Source organism: Trichomonas vaginalis, chromosome VI (assembly GCF_026262505.1).
Source record: "Trichomonas vaginalis G3 chromosome VI, whole genome shotgun sequence".
Lineage (NCBI taxonomy): Eukaryota > Parabasalia > Trichomonadida > Trichomonadidae > Trichomonas > Trichomonas vaginalis.
In genome coordinates, this window is record NC_067208.1 from 18,163,664 (window position 1) to 18,186,847 (window position 23,184).

At 32.4% G+C, this 23,184-nt stretch overlaps 5 protein-coding genes and 4 pseudogenes across 9 annotated transcripts, besides 3 other annotated features; 4 read left to right on the forward strand and 5 right to left on the reverse strand.

Annotated features, from left to right (window-relative positions):
* Positions 1 to 9,185: part of a mobile genetic element that runs on past the window's edge.
* Positions 74 to 227: a mobile genetic element.
* On the reverse strand, positions 1,413 to 2,286 carry TVAGG3_0886230 (annotated as a pseudogene). Its single transcript has one exon. A coding segment is annotated over exon 1 (874 nt).
* Positions 2,323 to 2,769, forward strand: TVAGG3_0886240 (uncharacterized protein; the record flags this gene model as incomplete). The annotated part of the gene is made up of 1 exon (XM_051250654.1): positions 2,323 to 2,769. The coding sequence occupies one exon, from the start codon at positions 2,323 to 2,325 to the stop codon at positions 2,767 to 2,769; it is 447 nt and encodes a 148-aa protein (XP_051086129.1).
* TVAGG3_0886250 (protein of unknown function, DUF4108 family) lies at positions 2,786 to 3,205 on the reverse strand (the record flags this gene model as incomplete). Its single annotated transcript, XM_051250655.1, has 1 exon — positions 2,786 to 3,205. One exon carries the CDS (start codon positions 3,203 to 3,205, stop codon positions 2,786 to 2,788), a length of 420 nt encoding a protein of 139 aa, XP_051086130.1.
* TVAGG3_0886260 lies at positions 4,508 to 5,345 on the reverse strand (annotated as a pseudogene). The gene has a single exon. A coding segment is annotated over exon 1 (838 nt).
* On the reverse strand, positions 6,762 to 7,764 carry TVAGG3_0886270 (protein of unknown function, DUF4106 family; the record flags this gene model as incomplete). Its single annotated transcript, XM_051250656.1, has 1 exon — positions 6,762 to 7,764. A coding segment is annotated over one exon (1,003 nt), but the record flags the coding sequence as incomplete, so codon positions are not given.
* Positions 9,186 to 9,465: 280 nt separating the features above from the next.
* On the reverse strand, positions 9,466 to 11,493 carry TVAGG3_0886280 (annotated as a pseudogene). The gene has a single exon. A coding segment is annotated over exon 1 (2,028 nt).
* A 6,034-nt stretch (positions 11,494 to 17,527) lies between these two features.
* TVAGG3_0886290 (N-acetylmuramoyl-l-alanine amidase family) lies at positions 17,528 to 17,764 on the forward strand (the record flags this gene model as incomplete). The annotated part of the gene is made up of 1 exon (XM_001285315.1): positions 17,528 to 17,764. The coding sequence occupies one exon, from the start codon at positions 17,528 to 17,530 to the stop codon at positions 17,762 to 17,764; it is 237 nt and encodes a 78-aa protein (XP_001285316.1).
* A 306-nt stretch (positions 17,765 to 18,070) lies between these two features.
* Positions 18,071 to 19,711, forward strand: TVAGG3_0886300 (uncharacterized protein; the record flags this gene model as incomplete). The annotated part of the gene is made up of 1 exon (XM_051250657.1): positions 18,071 to 19,711. One exon carries the CDS (start codon positions 18,071 to 18,073, stop codon positions 19,709 to 19,711), a length of 1,641 nt encoding a protein of 546 aa, XP_051086132.1.
* Positions 19,712 to 19,849: 138 nt separating this feature from the next.
* Positions 19,850 to 23,184: part of a mobile genetic element that runs on past the window's edge.
* Positions 21,571 to 21,985, forward strand: TVAGG3_0886320 (annotated as a pseudogene). The gene has a single exon. A coding segment is annotated over exon 1 (415 nt).

Here is a 23,184-nt window from a genome sequence, read left to right on the forward strand (position 1 = left end):
ACGAAAATCGTGAAAAAATGCGACCCCGGTTTTTTTCGGGTCGCCTAAAACTCATGAAAATCGTGAAAAAATGCGAGTACGTTAAAAACCGTAGTCGCCTAAAACTCATGAAAATCGTAAAAAAACACATGAAAATCGTGAAAAAATGCGAGCAGGGGAAAAACCCTGGTCGCCAAAACTCTATGAAAATCGTAAAAAAAATCCCTGAAATCATATCTTTTATACAAGATAGAAAAAATAAAATTAACGTTAGTTTTTTTAAAATATTTTTTTTTATTTTGTATGTAAAGACAGGAAATGACAAGCACTGAGTTTGAAACAGTTAAAAAGATAGACAATGACACCAAAGTGGTTAGAATAGGTGATTTAAACGTAAGATACTCAAAGAAATACAAAAAATATTCTTTGTCAGACATTTTAACACCATCTGGAAAGAGAGCAAAGGACTGGGTTAGAAATGCTTCAACTCAGAAAATTTTGACAAGAAATCCTGAGCTTTTGATATCGGTAAGATTCTATGGAACTACAGCATATCTCATCGACAAAAGTCTTATACCACTAGTTTTGTTCTGGATTGACCCAGTTGTTGGATATAATTTCATAACATATGGTTCATTCGATACGGAACGTTGCAGTGAAGGCTTACTTTACATCGTTCAGAAACCGAAGGACTTCAATACAAAGAGATATAAGATAGGAAGAACATATAATATAACTAAAAGATATGACAGTATAGTCAATAGAGTTAAGGTTGTGTTTGTAAATGATATGAGAGCTGCTGAAACAGAACTGCTTGAAGTTTTTGAGAAAAGGTATGGTGCTCCCACGAAAGGTAAAGAAACGTTTGAAGTAGATGAGATAGATAGTGCTATAAAATTATTTGACGAAGTTGCTGAAAAATACATGTAAAGCGTTTATTTTTCAAGCTTGACACCAAAGATGGCTCAGGTAGCTCTATAAGGTAAATTGTCTTGTCAAATCCTTCTGGCATTCCGAGTCCTTCCTTCTGGCATTCCGAGTCCTTCCTTCCGACATTCCGAGTCCTTCCTTCCGACAGGAAAAGTTTTTCTTTCCGACAGGAAAAGTCCTTCCTTCCGACAGGAAAAGTCCTTCCTTCCGACAGGAAAAGTTTTTCTTTCCGACAGGAAAAATTTTTTCTGTTGTCCGTCCGTAAACCATTCAAATTTTCGAAAATTGAGAACTTTTTGGCCGACCTTCAGAAAAAGTTTTTCCTTCCGACAGGAAAAGTTTTTCTTTCCGACAGGAAAAGTTTTTCTTTCCGACAGGAAAAGTCCTTCCTTCCGACAGGACACAAACGGACAACTGGAAGAACTCTTCCTGAATGTCTTCCAAAGCCAGAAGAACCGACAGCCCCAGCACCACAACAGACTAAGACTCAAACACTTACATTTTTACGCTTGACTTTTTACAATTTGAACTTTGTTTGCGTAGATATGAATTCTGAAAGAAGTATGAGGGTCTTGTATGACTTTGTACTTCTCCCATAGTTCATGTCTGTCAAACTTACCTGCCATGGACTCTTTCATAAGTTCCATGAAATCGTCTTCGGACAATCCAGGGAAAAGTACAATGTCAGTAAGTATTCTCTTTACATCCTTACTTAAACTCTTTGCTGTCTGTACACAAATGACAACTGAGATGTTAAAGTGTCTGAGCTTCTTAAGAATTCGACACATGTCTTGTTCTCTGTTCTTTAACAAGGATGAGAGGCGAAATCATCTAAGATAAGAAGACATCTATGAGGGTAAGTCTTCCAATCGTAAGATTGCAATTTCTTCGAAATGTATTCTATCTCTTTCTGTTTGTTTCTGAAGTGTTTCTTCTCTAATATTCTCTGCATTTCCTCATTTGGGTCTTTAAACCTCGAATTTATATACTCATTTATAGCATTGTACTTCAAAACTCTTCTTTGGTACTTCTTTATCCAATCTAACAACTCAGTATCTTTTATACATACTAACTTAGACTTTTTTATAATATCTTTGAACGAATTGACGGTTTGGTCAAATTGACCAGAAGTACTACAAATGACTACTAACTCATAGAATGGGTTCTTCTCATCTAGTTCTTGTTGTTGTGCAGCCATTTTAAGATAAGTGAAAGTCTTACCCGACCCAGGTGGTGCGATTAGACCTGTTATCCATTCTGAGCAAATAGGAACTTGTCATGTATGGGTTTTATCTGAGCATTTTCCAACTTCCTCTTGTTCTTGTTTAAAACATTCTCAAATTTCTTGTCAATGTCAGCAAACTTTTTTTCTAACATATTTTTAGAAAAATTAAAATTTTTATCTTTTAGGAAATGTCTAGCGATTTCGCTATCTATATTCGAGACAAGCTTTTCGACAGCAAAACATCTGTCGACCATAAAATCTTACATAGTGTAAACAAGAAAGGGGAATTTGTTCTAAAGTTCTGTTTCTGGGAATATGACAAGAACCATAAAACCTTAAGCAGAGAAGTCTTAAAATTTGTCAATGACAGACTTGTTGACAGAGATGACGCCTCTTGGAGAGATGAAGTCCAACAAAACTTCTTAGAATGCAAAGAAGACACATGCGCTGTTCTTGAAAATGAAATAGAAAACAGAATAGAAGAGCTATTAAAGGACAAAGAACTTTTACAAAAATATGGTTCTGAGAAGTTTGACATAACTCCACCAGAAAAGAAGAAGAGAGAAAAGAAAGAAAAGAAAGTAGAAGAAGAGAAGAAAGAACCAGAGCCAGAGAAAAAGAAATTTGACATGTAAAAATAAAATTTTATTTTTAGAACATTTCTGGGTCAATGTCAATGTTCTCTTCCTCTTTAGGAGCAAACACTGGCTTAGACTCTAAAATCTTTTTACCCAATTTACCTTGAACTTCAACTATCTTAGACTCATAATATTCATAGTCGTCTGCTTTTTTTGGTTCATAAGGTATAACAAGTTTGTATGCTTTGCCTTCTTTAAGGTTTGAAAACCTTCTGTCAAAACTTTCTTTGACTGTTAACAAACCTTCTATGTCTAAGTCTTCAAATTTCGCACCATTTTTAGTCACAATAGCAAACTTAACTGGTTCGATGTTCCAAACTTTGTCAAATGAAGACTTTTCAAAATGGTAGAAGTAAACATTCAAATATGTGAATGGGTCTAGTTCTTCTTTAAGTCCTGACATGTACTTGTTGACTGAAATATATTTCGTCATCTTTTCTATCGGATAAAAAAATATTTTTTTTAAAATTTACTCAGAAAAATTTTTCTTTGTATATATACCATTCTGTACGTCTAAAAGACTTTTGACATTTGCCAAGAATGTTCGTTTAGACGCTGTAATATAACCATACTCTTGACAATACTGTTTATACGAATCGTACAATGACCTTTCATCTAAACACTCAAAGTCAGTTTCATCTATGAACAGTTCATATACACTCTTTGTTCTTCTAACAATGTTTGTCTCTCTTCGGTATGTGGAATTTGTCTTGGATTGAACTTAGAAATATCTAATGTCATGAAATATGAGAACAAGTGGTTGTAAAAGTCAGATGTTAAAGTTTCTGCTAAGTCGTCAAAATATTCTGTATCTTGCATATGAGCTTCTGACGTTCTGACAACTACATATCTTCTGTCAGAACTTTCTAACTTCATCGGAACGGCATTGTTTGAAACCATGACGAAGTTTGCAACATTTTCACAAACTCTTTGGTCTTTATATTTTCTTTCAACAACTCCAACTTTGTCTGTTATAAGAGACTCTTCAAAGCATCTGAGTTTAAAACCTTTGTTGTATCTATACTTTGAAGTTCGTTACATACTATAAGTTTCATATTCTCTATTGAAGAGTTAAATTTACCGCAGATGTTTTCTAAGTTTGTCATATTCGGGTTCGAATAGCCCTCTAACAGTTTGCATAAGATATCTGTAAAGAAAGTGTTCTTACCTGTTCCTTGTTTTCCAATTATGATGAGAGCAGTTTCATTTTTAGCACTTGGATTTGTAAGATGTTTGCAAACCAACATAAGATATACTCATAGACTCTTTCGTTTCCATTGCATATAATTTCTTTGACATGGTCTAACCAAGCTTCTATAACATTTTCTTTCCATTCTACTTGTTCGTATTTATATCCAGTGAAGATAGAATAGAAGTTTGGAGAAGGTGTATAGAACTTTATACCACGAACTGAAAAATCTTCTAACTTTGACAATAAGATATCCCAAGCATCTAACATCTTCATACCAACTTGTACGACTTTTATTTTCTTAAGTTTCTGTTTACATTCTTGTTCTGAAACTATTGTCGCTTTAGGTTTGTTAAAGACTACATCCCATTCTTTCATGACATAACATTCTGGGGCAGAGTCGACATAAATGACTAAACGTTTCAAATTCTCGACTGCTTTGTTATAGTCTCGAAATGGACACATATTTCTGAACGCTTGGAAGTCATAAAAATCTGAAACGTCTATTCTGTACATTTTTTTATAAAAATAAAAAAAATATTTTTTTTATTCTTGAGCTATTTGTTGTTGCATTTGTTCCATTTGTTGCATTTGTTGTTCTTGAGCTATTTGTTGTTGAAGTTGTTCTTGAGCTATTTGTTGTTGAAGTTGTTCTTGTGGTACAATACTTTCACCAGTTGCATCTTCCAATTCGAAACTTTCTGCCGTCATTGACAAATACATAGGACATAAAAGTTTTACAGGAACAAAGTTTGCGTCAACTAAGGTTAAGTTTATGTTTGCTAAAGTGTTTGAGTTCACTAAAGCTGAAAACTCTGCATTCGAATGAACAATAGGCAAACCAGCAGAGAAAGTGTTGTTTATACGCATGAGTATCTTTTGGTCATAGTAGTTTCTGTCGACATTCGAATAGCACTTTGAACCTAAGTTTGAAACAATATATAAGATTGGTGTACTTAAAGTCAATGGAACAGATAGACCTTGTATGACACCTTTTCCTGTTATAGGAAACTGTTGGTAGTAAAAACCAGATATAAGTTTTGTATTATAGCTCATATCGTTTATAGTAAACTCAGTCGGACATCCAAACATAATGAAACCTGCTCTAGTTGCAGCACATGTTACATCCGTCCTTAAAGTATTAAATAAGTCAACAAAACCTGTTGGTGGTATATCTGAGTAAGTATCTTCAAAGGAGTATTTTTTATCATTCACAACAACAAAGTCTTCTGGTGTCAAAAGAGCAAAACAGGCTTTAGTCGTCATCGTGTTTAAGGTTAGTTTACAATATCGTCCTTGAGGACTTTGTAAGTTTGTTGTTATAGAATTATATGACTCAGGGTTTTTAGTCGTAATAGTATAGACCACTATGTCTTTCTGCCATTTACATATATTTAAAAGTTTTTTTCTGAAAGTGGAGAAGAACTTCATCTAAACTTCACATGGCGTTTCTTGAAGTCTCTGTCTAAGAAGTTCAAATATTTTGTAAAGACATAGAACTTTCCTTTGTCTACACGAACAAACAAAACAGGGTCTTTCATATCGTTCAAAAGTGTGTAAAGTCCTTTACATGAAATAAAGTCTATATTGTTTTTCTTCAAACATCTTTCAAGAAGTTTTGACATTTTTACTTAGCAAGTAAATTTTAATGAAATGTTGTGGTCGTCAAATATTTTTATGACGTCTGGGAAACTATATTTTAAGTTCAACGTTTCACCTTCTTTCATAACGTATATCTTGTCAATGACATTGTATGAAACACCACAGCAAGCAATGTCGGGTTCTATTTCTTTGATGTTTATATCGTCTGCCTCTGTCAAAAGTTTCAATAGTTCTTTCAAAATTTCATGAGTGCAATGACATATGATTCACTTTTACAGGGTTGTGCTCAACCAAGTTTAACATTAGACCTAAAGCCTGACAATCTTCTCCTGAGTTTTAAGTTTGTCTTTAAGTTGTTGGTAGTCGTTTCGAATATCTGCAACAGAACTTAAGTCTCTGCTAACTTCAGGATATGTTGGTTGTTCTTTTACAGGAACTATTGTTATACCATCTTCGTCTTCGTATGGTTTCCCCACTTCAACATCTCTTTCTTTGACATTGACAACAACACTTTGACTGTTTGTTTGAGTTGGTGAATTTAACTTCACATCTGCCACCGCCATTAAACCTTTTGAAACACTTACGCTTCTATTTTCGGAAATGACATTTTACTTAGAATAAAAAGATGGACGTATTTGAGTATCTCTTCGAATTGAAGCAAAACAAAGTTTACACACACAAACAATACAAGTTCATTGATAGAATAGTTCTTTATACAAACAATGGAAAATGTTATAGAATAGCAGTCTTTGCTGAACCAAAATATTTTCATAAAGCAAAGAAAGTTGGTATAACCGAGATGGTGAAAGTTCTTGACGTTGACAAAAATATAACAACAAAACTTACAGATATTTCTAAAGGAAAGTTTTTAATACAATATTATATCAAAACTGGCGTACTGTCAATATTTGACGGAGAGAAGTCAGTTCAAGAACAACTTACTGACCTGCTGCCAAAATCTGCTCGATGGAAGCTGTCGTTATACCAATCTGAGGAGCCCCAGCAGGTTTCATCGAACGAATCTTCAAAAGAGCATCTTCCGTGAAAAGTGCTATTGGTTTTGTAAACTTCTTTGCTTTCAATTCATTTGGACCGTCTCTGTCACCAGTATATTGTATTTGAACTGTACCAACAGTTGAAATACCACCCATAAAGTCTTCTGAGTCAGCAAATGGAATGCCAAGCCAAAAGTTTGAACGGTCTCCATTTGTATATTGAGTGTTTTGAGCTCCTGTATGAGTCCATACTTTCACATATGGCATAATAGAACTTTGCATTTCAGGGTTAATGGTTGTTGTGAAGTTGTTGTTAAAGTTCATAGCATCTAATGTCAAGTTGTATGACCTCATATCCTCAACTGTAGAATATTCTTCTCTTGGATAGTATTTGCCATCTATGTTTATATGATATTTAATACCAGGGTTGTAGAAACAAGAATAGTCATTTATAGTTCGTCTGAACAGTACAAACATAGTATCTGCATGTTTCATTGCAGTTGTTAAGGCAATATCTGTTCTTGCACCTGGGTCAGCACTTTGGTTTCCAACTTCACCTGCAAAGTCTTTGACAGATATTTGGTGTATAGGGAACATAAGTGGAACTGCAATATATTTGGCAGCTAAAGCATTTGAAATATCTGGGTCCAACATATAGACTGCAAGTCTGCTTTCTATTCTCTTGCATTCAAACTTTTCGCATGTGAACTTAACTGGGTCCCAAGCAGTTCCAGCAGCATTGAAGTAGTAGTTTACTTCAGTGTTGAGGTTTGAGAAACCAAAGTCTAAGTCAACTTTGTCTTTGCAAAAGTCACAGAACTTGGCTCCACCAGTTCCAGCTACAGTAAGAGTGAATGGGTCTTGCGTTGGTGCAATGACTAAGTTATTTTTGCTTGGAGTAAGTTCGATAGAAATTTTTCCTGCCCAGTTTGGCAAGTATCTTAAAAACCTGAAGATGAGGAAAGATGACAAAGGAACTCTAAGTTTCAGTTTTACTTTGGTTACTGCTGCTGCAGTTTGTCCAGAAAGGTCAACATAAACTCCTGGAACGTTAGGGTCAAGTCTTCTTATTTTCTCAATAGTTGCATACTGGTCTGTTTGTTCTCTAGCTTGTGGTTGTACTGAGTTTCTCAAAGCGAACCATTCATAGTTTGCCCATGTTACTGTTTGAACTAAGTCAGAGTTAGAATATATCTTATATCCCATGAAAACTTCTGGAGCATATTGGTATCCGACATAGAAAATTCCATTGCAACCTTTCTTGTCAGACAACTTGGCAGAAGGTTTTATTTCAATGTCTTGTTCCACGTATAAGAAAGAGTTGTCAATAGAAATAATATGAAACCTGTCGCAAGCAATATCTACTGTTGTTGAAGAACCTTCTCCAAACTCACCTACGTTTCCATAAGAAACAGCAGTTGTATATTCGTAAGTTCCAGGAACTATTTCTGACCTTCTAATGGCATTGTCGCATTCGTTATACCATTCGGAAACATTTCCATTCATGGCATCCAAAACTGTTGGTGTTATATTCTGAGCGGCGTACATTTCATATGGGTAAAAATATAGAATAGTTGGATTTATATATCATAATAGAACCCACGTGGACCAAGCTTTACTTTCTTCCTGGCTGAGTTTTTAACTCTTCTTTTTCCTTCATTGCCACTACTTTCACTAGATGAAGTTACTTCTTCACTACTTTCACTTTGTTCTACTCTTCTCTTCTTCTTTGGTGTCGCTTTTGGTAACTTGCCCTCTGCTTCAAGTTGTTGCATCTTTGCCTCATGTTCACCTAGTATGTTGTAAATTTCCCATGTCCTTTTTGCCTTTGGGCTCTGGTCGCCCATCTCAGGTAACCTATATCCTAGAAAGAGTTTGTCATAGTTTGTATTTGAGTCGTCGCTTATTGTTTGCATGACTCTTTCCTGAGTTTCCGGTTCAAGCTCTTCAAACAGTGCCTGTCCATATGGAATAAGCTCGTTTCCAAATATATGTTTTTGTAGCCATTCTGGTTTTCTTTCCATGTTACCAACTATATCTTTTGTGAATGGGAAAGCTTTTACCCAATCTTTCAGTCTTGCGTCGTTTATTTCTGTAGTTGGTTTTATTTTGTCAAGGAACATGTTTTTCAATACTAACATTTCATTTGGTACTGTCCATTTGAGTTTTCTTAAATATTCATCCCTTCTCAGTTCATTGTCTGCAAAGTAAGTTTTTATGACATTTTGTAAACTTTCGTTTGCAAGGTCATGTACAATAGGTTCTCTTCCTTCTCCCTCCCTAACTTTCTTTCTAAACTCTTCACCAAATATACCATCTCTATGGTTCTGTGTAGTTCTTTGAGATAAATGTTCTAGAACGTCAGGTGTTATATTTCCATCAGCCATGTTCATTTCATACTGGTCCAAAATATCTGCATGTTTCATATCTTTCAATGGCATTAAAGCCGCGCTGAAAATACCAGCTATATCTGGTTCACCATTGACTTCCATTGCGTCTACAACTTCTTGGAATTGTGGTTGTAAGTTTATGAACCACCTATCCGGGTTAGCTTTATGACCCCATCTCATTGTAGTTCCATCGTCTGCAGAAACAAAAGTAGGTTTGTTTCCATCTTGGTTAGGTTCTGAATGAACTTTAAACAATGTTTCATTTCTATATGTTTTCTTGAAATTTAACCTTTTATTTTCACCGAGTTCATCCGAAGATTGAACGTTAAATGCTCGTAAGTAAAAAGGGTTGTTGTATTTGTGTACATTTTCTTTCAGTACTTCCATTCTATGCTGAATATTTTCATCTGGTGTTGGAGTCTTTTGTATGTCGGCGAACATTTTTCGATATTCTTCTACTATGTCAGCCGAATTTTTTTTAGACTCTTGGAAATATTCCATATTCTCCGCATACACTTGTTGAGGGTCAAGATTTTTCGGCTGTTCCAAATCTTCATCTAGTTCTGTGAAGTTAGTTTCCAAAGGAGGGACTTGTTCGTTTCCTTCAGGCTCTTCTAGCTGTTGTTGCTGAACTATTTCTTCCATGTCTGGTTGTATCTGAACTAGTTCTTCCTGTGGAGTTTCTTGTACCTCATCTGCTGGCATTTCATATATTCCGAGACCGTTTTTAACAACTTCCCTTTCTAAGTCATCCGGACTCATAAACCTTTCTTCTTTCGTTCCGTCTCTATTTTTTACGCGTTTCATGACGGGAGTTGAATTGTCATTTAGCTCTGACATCAAATATCTCGGAGTAAATTCATCCATGTCATTTGGATGATATGCTATTAAATCATATCCTTAGCGAGCTTGTATTTTCCAGGTTTGAAATTATATCCGATTTTATGCTGAACCATAAAGCTAAATAGGTTCGGGTCAGTATTTCCATCCTTGAACTTTCTAATAGCTTCTTTATATCTGTCACTAAAGTCAATACTATCTGGGTAACCATAGTCTTCCTTAAGCCTTTTTAAGAATTCTTGGTTTCCTTGTTCTCTACTTCTTTTATGTCCTTGCTCTGTTTGTGGTTGTTGTTGTTGTGCAGGGTTTTGAACTGTTGGTTGTGGTGCTGGTTGTGGAGGTGGTTGTTGTGCAGGGTTTTGAACTGTTGGTTGCTGTGCTGGTTGTGGAGGTGGTTGTTGTGCTGGTTGTTGTGTTGGTTTTGGTGCATGCCTGTGTCTGTGTCCATGTGACGATGTAAATGTTTTAGGTAGTCCTGGTGCAGGTGCTTCTCTTGGAGGGTTTGGTGGTATATAAGTTCCACTAGCTAGTATATAAGTTCCACCAGCTGGCACATATGTTCCATCTGCAGCGTAATGTCCTACCTGACTTTTCGTTCTTAAGAAAGCATTTACTAGGTCTGTTTTGGTCTGTTGTAACTCTTTTTCTTGACTTTTCACAACAGTTGCTCTAACGGCGTCATAGGCACTTTGAACTGCCTGTCTCGTTGCTGCATCTGTTATTTTCGTCATATTTTGTGCTACTTCTTTTAACTCTTTGTCGAAACCTTCAGACTTCAGTTTCTTTCCAGATGAGAAGTCGTTCACTTGTTTCACCTTACTATGAAGAGCTTCGAAGGCGTTCTTAAAGTCAGCATTTGTTAAAGCTTCATTTGAACTGTCTTCATCCGCTTGTATTTTTGTCCTTATTGACCCTATAAGCTGGGCTGCTTTAGCGTTGGCTTGGGCATCTAACCAGTCATTGTTAGCTTTATATATTCTGCGCTTTTCATTGCCTTTTGCATAGCCGCGTCGTTATTTTTACTTTCTTGTGCTAAGTTTTCATACTGTACGGTTTGGTTTTGCAACTGTAAAAGTTTTTCTGCCTTTACATTTGCTTCAACTTCTTTTTTATACTCATCGCTATCCATATATGTCTTCAGGGCTTTTTGTTTTATCTCTTCATCTTTCAGTACTTTATATCGAGTAGTATGGTTTTTCAAATTTATGACATCTTGTTCCATTCTTGCTACTTCTGCTGCTTTTTCTGACACTTTTTTCGCATATTGCTCTGTACTTAGTTCTTTCAGTTGTTCTTCTTTCTTCTTTTTCTCTACGTTTAACTCATTGAGTTTCTTTGTGTGTCTGTCATATTCTAGTTTCTTTTCGTTTTCACCTATTTGCTTCTGTATGTCTATGTTTGACTTTTTGACATCTGCTATTTGATTTTTGAGTGAACTCAAATTCATTTGACTTTGAGGGTTATAGGCTGTTCCGTCTGCAGCTCCACCATAGCCTGCCATTTTCGCTAAAAGTGCCGCTCTTAAACCTCCACTCTGTGCACCAAGAACTCGGTTTAAAAGCATAGGATTGCTTGACATTTGTTGCAACATAGTGGGGTCATTCAGCATTTGTTGTTGCAACTGTTGTTGTGGTGTCAGTCTTACTATTGGATGTTTCAATGCTCTCTTCCTCTTACGTATATTCTTACGTAGCTTACGTGGCATTTTAAGTGAAGTTAAAAAGCGGCTTTATACTAAACATCTTCGGGGCTAGAGGGCACGAAGTGCCTGGAAGCCCCAATACCTTTTTTTTTTTTTTTTTCATGGATAATATTTTCTAAATTGTTAATTAATTCGAAAAGATTGAATTGATCGGAACAATTGGTGGAAATCCTTACGTTGATGATCTTTCAGATCAATTTGGAGCTGATAAAGATGAGTTAGGATCATTGCCTGTGCTTATTGTGGAAAAACTTCGTTCATATAATAACGATAGGAATTATTTGGTCGACAAATATATTCTTAAGATTTATAAAATGGTTGAGTTTTGTATTCTATTTGCATTAAAATTCAATTCACTCTCAAAAAAGTATTCAAAACTAAAAAAAGTTTTCTAATAGAGGCATATGTCCATTGTCCAAGCGGCTCACTTTCCTACAACAATAGTATTGATGCTAAATACTCGTCTCTCATCATTGATTCCTCATGTGAGCGTTTACTTTTATATTCTTTATCATATTCAAGTATTACACAAATAAAATTACCAGACACACTTATACAAATCGATGATGACGCTTTTTATAATATTCCTGTTCGTGAAATTGATATTCCTGCCTCAACAATTCAAATATCAACAGGGAATCCTTTCAATTATGCACACAAATTAGAGAAAATTGTAGTAAATCCTTTAAATCCTAGTTATGCATCAGTTGATTATATCCTTTACAATAAAAATATTGATACTCTTATTCATGTACCGCGGAAAAATGGTTTGAAGGTTTATGTAGCCCCTAGATCTCTCAAAAAAGTCCAGTTTCATGCATTTTTTTATCATGAAACAATTGAATCTATTGTTTTCCAAAGCACTATTAATATAATTGAGGAAAGGTCTTTTCAAAATGCTACAACACTTGAATCAATATTAATTCCTAATGGACACTCAATCAAACGCTTTGGTAAAACAGTATTTCTTAACACTAATTTCAACATTGATAATATTACAGCATATACTGATTTATACAAATCATGTAGAGTTATTTCATATTCTTCTTTTAGTATAACGCGTCTTCTTTTTTGTTCGGTTTTCATATCCATGTAAAAACTTTATTTTTAAATGATATTATTCTTTTTTGCTGATATTGATTTGATTGGAATCTTCTGCAATGTTTTTGGGAAAAAATGTAATATAATTTCGGTAAAAATGTACATGATGTAGTAAAATAGAGAACAGAAAAGCTTTATAAGTTTATAAAATGCTGTGAATAGCCTTACATTCGCATTTATAATAGATATGCAAAGTTTTGTCTTTCAAAAAAACAATTTTTTCAGCAATTTCACAAATATCAGTTTCGTTGCATGAGAAAAGCATGAATTCATTTAAGAATATGAAAATCTAGCGAGATGCTTTTGTTACACTACATTTATATTTTCCACCAAATCATTAAAAACTTTGCTATTTAATAATTTAGGTAAAAAAGTAGTCAGTATAGATTTGATTAGATACATTCTATTGTTCTGTTAAGATACTATATGTAAATATTGAAGACTGTGCTTCATCTTCTTCAAATTGATTTGATGATAAAATCCAAATAATAATCAATGTTGGGATATCACATGAATAGTTAACTATAAGCTGTATTATCAATTTGATATAATTTAATTTGCTCATACTCTTAAATTGAATCCTGAATACAATTTTGCTGTCGTATTTAGCATTTAATTCCGAGAGTACAAATATTCCACTAATAAAAGCAAAAATTGAAACGTATATCGGTGTATGGGATTTCTTTGGAAGGTAATCTTTGACATTTGATAATACAAAGCATATATTGAGTAGAATTGATGCATAAGTGAATAAAAATCCGTATTGTAGTTCATAAATAAGACCATGGTCCTTAAAGAAAGGACTATTTCGCCATTTTTTATTTGTTTTTTCATTGATTGCAAAGAAAAATTCACCAAATAAACGCGCTAGATATATCAAAAAGAATATCAAATTGAAGTACTTCAAGAATTTTGCAAATTTAATATCAAATGCAAGTAAAACCGAAGCAATTTGATTACAGAACATTATAAACGCAAGTCTTGATAAATCTTCCCAAATACCCCGCAAATAATAAAAATAATCATGAACTTCATGATGAATATAGTAATAAAAAACGTATTGATCAAACCAATACCATACGAGGTAAATTCCAATCGCAAATGAATAAAACAACCCTGGCATGAAGTGATTACGTAATTGGAATCTTAATCTTCTAATCATTATTGCTGAATAAAAATAAAACGGTAAAGTTAGAGCTATCATTACACAGAAATATATTAATGTACTAGGATGTTTACAGTAGCCATATGTCTGAAATTGGCAAACCGAGCTAGATGCTGTGATATTTGTCAGGAGAGTGAGATTTAACATAAAAAAATTTTACCAAATTGAAAGCTTTACAATAAGTCAATGAAAATTATAGATTTGTGCATTAGATTGAATGTTCAACAATATAAATTTTATTCATTCAAAAAATTGTGGAAACCTTAAAATTATCGGATCTCTCAATCTTGACGGTCTCAAATGTTTTTAGCCATTCCTTCAAAATAGAATCAAAATTAGCTGTCTGGTAAAAAAAGCTACATCAGTATTCAATATGAACGAAACATATGTTTAAAAATTTGTAAGAAATGCATGTTTAATTTAAATTTACAACAATTATATATAATTTATATGATCAATCTTCTAATAAGCTTGCATATGAAATCATGGATGATGCTGTGTCATCTTCTTCATCGAAATCATTTGAGGATAAAATTCATAAAATAATCAACGTTGGTATTTCTAAACAGAAGTTAAGAACTATCTGTATTGCTAATTTTATATAATTTAATTTACTTCGTTTATTAAACCAATATCTCCAGATGATATTAGATTCATAAAATGTGTCTGCTCCAGTAGTCACCAAAAGACCAAGAACGAAAAAGAATATTGAAAGGTAAATTGGAATGTGGAACTTTTTTGGAATAAAATCTTTGATATTTGATAAAACAAAACAAATATTAAGAAGAACTAGTGAGTACAAATATAAAAAATTATAAAATAGTCGATAAAATATACCAGAATCATGAAGAAGTGTTTGAATTATTTTATTTTTTGTTTTCCCTGAGATTGTATAGAATATTTGACCGAAACAGCGCAACAAATATATCAGAAAGAATATAATATTGAAATATTTCAGATATTTTGCCCATTTAATATTAAATGCAATCAAAACTGTAGCAATCTGGTGTAAAAACATAACAAATGCAAGTTTAGCAATTTCGTCCCAAATGCCCTTAGATCTATTATAAAAATCATCATCCTCTTCATGGAAATCATAAAATAAAACATATTGATCGTACCAATATCAGACATTGTAGATTCCTGTTGCAAAGGCATAAAATAGTCCAGGCATGAATTGATTTCTGAGTTGAAATTTAAGTCTTCTCATCATCTTTGCCGAATAAAAATAAAACGGAAGAATTAAAACTATCATTAAGCATATGTATATGAAAGTGCTCGGATGATTGCATTCCAAAACTGCTTGAAACGTGCAAGTTTCATTAAATACCAAATATTTTAGTGTATTATTATGATTTAATTGCATTTGAAAATCTGACAGCTGATCTGATCACAAATTTATAAGAAATATATACGATATCATGCATAATGTTTTAATTCATATCTGTTCACTTTATCGATAATCTCAAATGACTACAGTTACCTATCAAAAATTTAAAACGATACAATAAGGAAAATTATTCAAACTTGTATCGTTCGGAATCTTAGACTTCATAAACATTCTTTTCAATTTCAAATTATTGATTATGGCACTATCACTATCTATTTAATACTACATATGATATGGAAAAGTGTGAAAATGAGCAAATTCAATTAGCGTGGATTAATTGCATTGGAATTTGAACAATAATATTTTCTGGATTGAAACTGCAATCAAGGAGTTTTAAAATTTAATTTTTTATAATTATTGAGCCAAAATAATTAAAATCTACAGATACCAAATTTGATTCATTAGCATCTACTTCAAATATAAATCATGTTGATAATTCCAAATTTTCCTTTTCTTCATATTTTCATATTAAAATTGTCATTTATTTAATTTATTTTTAAATTTTTATTATATCATGAAATTTTCATTTGGGGATTGAGGAAAAATCATTGTGTTATTCATGGTCGCATATATATAAATATACAATTTGTTTCACAATTAATTCTTATATATCATTTATTGGCGAAATTGTGTTTATATTTCTTCCATTAAAGCATTATTTCCAATCAACATTGATAAATCTATATTTATATGCTTGAGTATATCGTTCAATGCAATTCTTTATATTGTAATACAATTGAAAAAAACTCGATATAGTAGATTTGATAGGAAAAATAGTTGATTATCAAATTTATTATGAAAATAATCATTAGAATAAGCATGTGATGGTAGAATTGTGCAAAAATTCCTCTCAGTTTACTTAATTTCTCCCTCTATTAATCATAAAGCATGTTGATGATATATATTAATCCCTGAAATCGGAAAATCATCATTATGCATCGCACCATTTCAGAAATATACCTAATCGAATTGGACTCAATTTCAAATATCACCTTTCATTCCATTTGTCTATGTATTCATAGATCTCGTAAATACTCCAATATGATGAAGAGAACACGATGACAGAAAAGTTTACATAATGCGGTTCCAGAATAGTAGTATATGAGTGCGGGTTGTGTGACCTTTTTTGTAATCGTAAGAATCTCACATAATTGAATGATTTTTGAACATACTTCTGAATAGCAGATTTTAAAAATTTATGAATAATTTATAAAAAGTTTTTATTCCTACAATTCCTATATTATCATTAATAAAAAGAATATATTTTGCATAGATTCCAAATATGGTGTCAATTTTTTTAAAAAATTTTGAATTCAATGAGTTATATCAAAAATAAAATTCTTGAATAGAGTAAAAAATTTAAATAATTTATTTAAATATTTTCTTCTGACATTTATGAATAATTTATTTTTTTATTCTTACATAAATGAGTGGATCAAGATTCGTAACCGTCAATCAATTAATGGATGCTCTTTCACCAATTCTTGAAAATGTTAAACAAGTAGATGTTTATTTCGATGATTATGTAGAAAGTTTATATTATAAAGGTAAGTTTAATATTAAACCCATTGCTTTTGCATTTGATAATAAATTAATTGAAAATGCAAAAATTTGGGAATTAATTCCAGATATTGAATTTATAACAAATATTAAGGATAAATGGTTCAAACGAATTCCAACCACAAAAGTTCTTTGTAAATTAATGATCAAAACTGAGGAAAAAGAATTTCATGAATTTACATATCATCCATGTAAAATTTTAGAACTTGGTAACGAAAAACTTCAGAAAAAATTAAACGATAGACTTTCAAATGATCGTATTGAAAAAATAAATAAACTAGCAGAAGTTGCATTTAATAATGAAATATTTGATGAATATAACCTTGAACTCAGTGATGGACTTTAAGTCCTGGGCACTTTTGTGTCTTGGACTTTAAGGACCCGGGCTCAACGAGTCATGATTTATGAAATCAATTATTTGATTCATTCTTTCTTCAATAATTTCTATTCTTTTTGTTAAATCATCAATTTTCATTAATGAGGTGATTCTTGATTGAGGAATAGATTTTAAACTAACAACACCTTTTATTTTTGAAATTTTGAATCCATCAACTTTAAACATTTTATTCAATTTACATGTTGTCAATTCTTCAAATAATTTTTTATTATTAGCATAATAGTCATTAAATTCTTCAACAGATGAAAAAATTTTTGTTTCAGTAATGGGTTTAACAACGTTTATTTTTTGTTGAACATTTTCACTTTCATTTATTTCTTCCTCCTCTGTTTCATTTATTTTTAAAATCGGTTTCATTTATCATTAAATAAAAAATTAGAATATAAGTGATGAAATATATTTTTTAATTAATATTAAATCAGAAATGGCTGCAGGATTCTTTAAAAAATTATGGGATGGAATTAAGAAAGCTGCAAGTTGGGTTCATCAGAAAATAATAAAACCCATTGCAAACTTTTTGGCACCAGTAGCGAAAACGGCAGGAACTATCATAGGTGGAGTATTAGGTGCTAAAGCAGGTAATCCAGCGATGGGAGCACAAGCAGGTAACGCAGTTGGTGGAATTGCTGAAGGAATACTTAATAAAATAGGAGGAAAGTAGTGGAAAAATAAATAAATATTATTTTTATCTCAATATCGGTTGTAGTCGACGATAAACTTTATCTCCTTTATTTAATACTTCCCTTACCGGAACATTAGGTGCTATTTGTTCTGCAACGTCACTAATTGCTTCTTTATTCTTAAATATCCAATTTGCTCCCTTCTTCATTGTTTCCCAAACTTTATGCGCTCCTCTTTTTACTTTATCCCATAACTTTTTAAATATACCTGCAGCCATAGTTGATTATTTCATTAAAATTAAAAATTCATTTTCATCTTTTAATTTTGATTTTTTATTTCATCATAAATGACGACTAACTATTTGGTGCCAAACACTAAACCGATTAATGGAAATGTATTTCATTCATTCGAAAAGATAAATGAAATATTCGCAAAGAATGACGGTAGAAGATATTATAGAGAACTTGAAAGTTCATGTTATGACTCTGATACTCCATATTTTGATGATAAACAAACTCATTTAAGAATTACAAATCCGGCTCATGATGTGAACCAATTAGGTGACACATATATTAAACGCAAAGTTAAAGCAACTCTAGTTTCAAATAAAGCTTTCACATGTGATGCCACTTTTAAATGCATGCGTTTATTCGTTGGTTACAAATCATCAAATCAAAGCTTTAAACAATTAGAAGTAGAAACCGAAAGAGGTGATGCCGGTTATCTTCAGATGGATTGCGCCCGTGAATCTTTCGCATTTGCAACATATAAACCAAAATCAGAAAGGAAAGTTAAAAAGTTTGTTCATTCATTATATAACAATGTCCAAAAATATGATAACTCAGTATGTGGTAAATATATTGACCCTTCAGAAGTTTTCAAGAAAGCAAATGAAGAAGTTGATGTCACTTTTGATATGATTATTCCGGTAAATGATTTGTTAGCATTTCAGGCGTTCGATGATTATCCCAAATCATTTGGTGAAATCATTTTGAAATATTATGTTTTCAGGGATACTTTGGTATTTTGCCAGGTTGACCCGTTAAGAGTTGCTGATTTACAAAATTACGTTTATGAAAAGATAACTGATGAAAATTATGAAAAGATTATGAATCATGTTTATAAATACGATCGCAAATTCCAACAAATCGGACTTCCTACCAAATTAATTACAAGCTTAGCCGCTACATCTGCTGACGCAACGGTTGAAGATGTTATTATTTCATGCACAAAGATGGAAGTTTTAGAGGATAAATGCATTACACCAGGATATGGTTTAATTGAAGAATCAGTTAAAGCAATACCACGTTTATTCAGTAAGGAAGATCCATTCATGATTCCAGCTCAACATATTGACGTTCGTTCACTAAATGGAGGTTGCATCACTCCTGAAGGTATCAGTTCTGATTTCTCATACGCTCTTCATAATGTTACAGATGTTGTGTTAACATTTCCGAAGAATGCAATGCAAAGAACAGTTTTAGAAAATCCAATGCTTCGAGGTCTTCAGGTCACTATAGATTCCAGAAACTTCCCCGATCAAGCGATGACCACAGTGGGTGACATATTCTTTACACGTATGCTTCAAGCTTCAGATTTAGATGGAGTGAATGAATGCACAGAAGAATACGAGGACTCATTAACTAGACCACTGAATGCAGATGATGGCACACCATTAGCTAGAACATGGAAAGACCAAACTTCATTCTTATGCACTATTCCAGTTCAACGTGATGGAGCGGGTATATTCTTTGATGGATTAGAAACTTTCAACTCACAAGTTACAGTACAAGTGAAAGCTTATCCAATCATTCAGGGTGAAAATGACACTTACTGTTCAAAGGTGACAAATCCTCCTCAGGTTTGGTTTACTAGGACTACATATTGGACATGGACACCGGATGAAGGTTTGAAATATCATCCAACAGGTACACCACCACAGTATAGAAGTTCATATGATGAAATATTGATGAATAGAAATGTTTAAAATTATAAATTTATTTTTGATTAAATGGATTTAAATTCTGAAGAATTAACAGATGTATATAATACCTACATAGATGATATGATTAATGAAGCATTGAGTGATAATAAAAATGCTCTATCTAAGGAAAAATTAATGAAAATTCCATATTCTGAATGTTACTTAAATTCAATCACTGCAGCAATTGGTAAACAAAATAAAGGTAAAACATTAACGATATTAAAACAAATTATCATTATTGCTAACACTTCCCCATTCACATGTGTTAATTTATATCAACCGTTCAGGTTCACCTTCAGATGATACATTTGAATCTTTAAAGCATTTAATAAAAATTCCAATTATTTATTTATCACAAGAAGAAGCAGAAGATTATTTAAAAAACTTTTTAATGTATAAAGAATTATATAATACAATCAAGAAGCAAGGATTAGAGGATAAAATTATTGATAAACAAAGGGATGAATTATTTGAAACACTTTCTATTTCAAATTTTGATAAAGAATTTTTGCATTCACTCATTTTTCTAGATGATGCAGTGAAATCAAAACTAATAACTAATGAGAAATCATATTTTAATCAATTATTAACTCAATGTCGACACATTCAGTGTTCATTCTTCATGGCTGTTCAATACTTTAAAGCATTAAGCACAAACATTAAATCAAACCTGTCCACCCTTTTCATTTTCAGTGGGTTTAGTCGTCAACAGTTGAACGTTATGCTTTATCAAGTGAATTTACCAATGAGCATTAATGAACTTTACACACAATATCAACAATTAGGTGAACATGGAAAAATAATAGTTGATTTAAATAAAGGTTCCATTAAATTCGAATAACTTTTTTATAATTAATTTTTATTTTTTATTTATAATTAAACATGACAGAAATAGCAAATCTTCTACAGGTTCCATTAAAACAAGGGACAAACAAAAAGGGTCCATATAGTAGAACTATGAAAGTTCCAGACGGAATGAAAGAATTAGTCCACATTGTTGCCGGTCTTCAAAGGATGTTAAACAAATGAGAAACGTTTTAACATTACCAGAAGCTCAAGCATATGCCAAACGTCATGGACCAAATTGGGAAGCACATGAAGCAGACATTACAGGACCAAATGGAAAGCCTGATGGTATAAATGAAGTTTTTCGTTACTGATGGTCAAGGAAATATTAAAGTCATAAATGGGTATAAATTAACAATGACGGATTATCCTAAACGTAAAGCATATAATGAATGTTATCCTTTGCAATTTGATGAAAATGGAAAAGCTGTTAAACAATACATTGGAGAAGGTGAAAATGGTCCAAAGTATTCATACCATCTTATTCCATATTCTTATTTCAATGAAAAATTAAATGCTATTGAAGAGGGACCGGATGGATTACCACGATATGTTAATCAGTTTGATGGTCAATATGCAAATTTGAGACCTGAAATTCCAGCTAAGAAATTCTTTAAAGTTGCTTTATTCGATCCAGTGTTCAATGAACAGAAAGAAGCAATGAAAGCAGAATTTAAACCAATTCAAGTGGCAAGAATTTCTTCATCTCACTTTCAGAAGCGTTCAAGAATTGATAAAGAAACCACTTTATTCTCAACAAGGTTATAACTTTGATTTAATTAAAGAAAGTGATAGACGTAAATTAGAAAAATCGGATGGTTTTAAGAATCATGTAATGAAATGATTAAAGATATTGTAAATGATAAAATAAGACTGGAAGAAACTCAAACCATTATCAATAACATAATTGGTGCAGTTAAAAGAAAGTATAAGCAAACAAGGAGGAACCTTGGGATATTACCGTAACAACTAAATAAAACTTTAAATATATTTTTCTTTTTTTTATTCAATTATAAATGAGAAAGACGTTTCACAAGTCAACAAAGAACACAAACGCAAAAGCAGAGATTACGGTTGGTTATAATGTAAATGATGATAAATCACGAAATTATTCAAAATGCTTAAATTAATGTTAGTCCTGAATTAACAAGGTCAGCAACTCAACCAAATTTATTAACTCGTGACTTACCGAAAAAGGAGGAGGAGCAAAATAAAGAAGATGGAGACCCAATCATTTTAGCTGAACCAGGTAAAGAACCTGTTGAAATTCCCACTTATCCAACATACCCAGCACCACTTGATAACCCATATAAAATAGACATTAATTCTGAATTAATGAAAATATATCGCGATATCATAACTGATAATTATGATTCAATAATAAATTTAATTGACCAACACGAGAGGAAGGCAATAATGACTTATTTTTGAAGAACTGAAGGTGTCACCAGGTTGTCATGTTGACGACATGACATTGTGTCAACAACACAGGAGGAAGGCAGTTATGACTTATTTTTGAAGAACTGAAGGTGTCACCAGGTCACCATGTGTCACCAGGTCATTTAACTTCTTTAAAAAATAGTGACAACATGACATTTTGACAACAACACGAGAGGAAGGCAATAATGACTTATTTTTGAAGAACTGAAGGTGTCACCAGGTTGTTCATTGACGACATGACATTGTGTCAACACACAGGAGGAAGGCAGTTATGACTATTTTGAAGAACTGAAGGTTGTCACCAGGTCACCATGTGTCACCAGGTCATTTAAACTTCTTTAAAAAATAGTGACAACATGACATTTTGACAACAGTGACGGAAATATGATGCAGCCCAAAAATAAGGTTAGTTTTAAATTATTTTTATTTTTTTTCCTATATAAATGACAGCAACAAACAACAACAACAACTTTATCGTTTCTGATGAAAAAGTTATTGATTCATTAGTTGAGGAATTAGTTGTGGCAGAAACTAAAACCCTCAACGAAAGAATTAATGAAAACAAGATTGATTTACATAACTACCTCAAATATGATGGAGGAAGAGGAAGGAAAACTGGTACAGCTTTATTAGTAAATAAAATTTCGAATTTAACGATTATAGATGTTGATATCAATAAATCATACAATGATGAACTTAAAGAAACAGTTAGAAAAGACATTTTATCAAAACTTTCGGATAAAGATGTTATCGTTAAAACCGTTCAGGAGGTCTTCACATTTATTGCAACACTAATTTCTTCTATGCAGTTTCGAACAGAATGATTAAATGTTATTCCTGCAATGATTATGATATTGATATCATGACTTCAATGGATGATTCAAAACGTTCTTTAGTGTTATGGCTGATTCAAGAGTTCGCAAGAATGCATCAAACCAATCAATACATACTCATTCATTCGGAAGTTATGATTCAACATTAACTAGAACAGTGAATGATATATTAAATGATTTGAATATTAAGGTAAGAGTTGAACAGAAGAATGAAGAAATAAAGAATATAATGAATGAAAACAAAGATGTAAACATTGACGATAAACTTGCCCAGAGCATAGTTGATGGCATCTGTGATTTTGAAGTACATAATGATGGTGGAAACATGAATTTAGAAAAAGAAGTTACATTATTCAC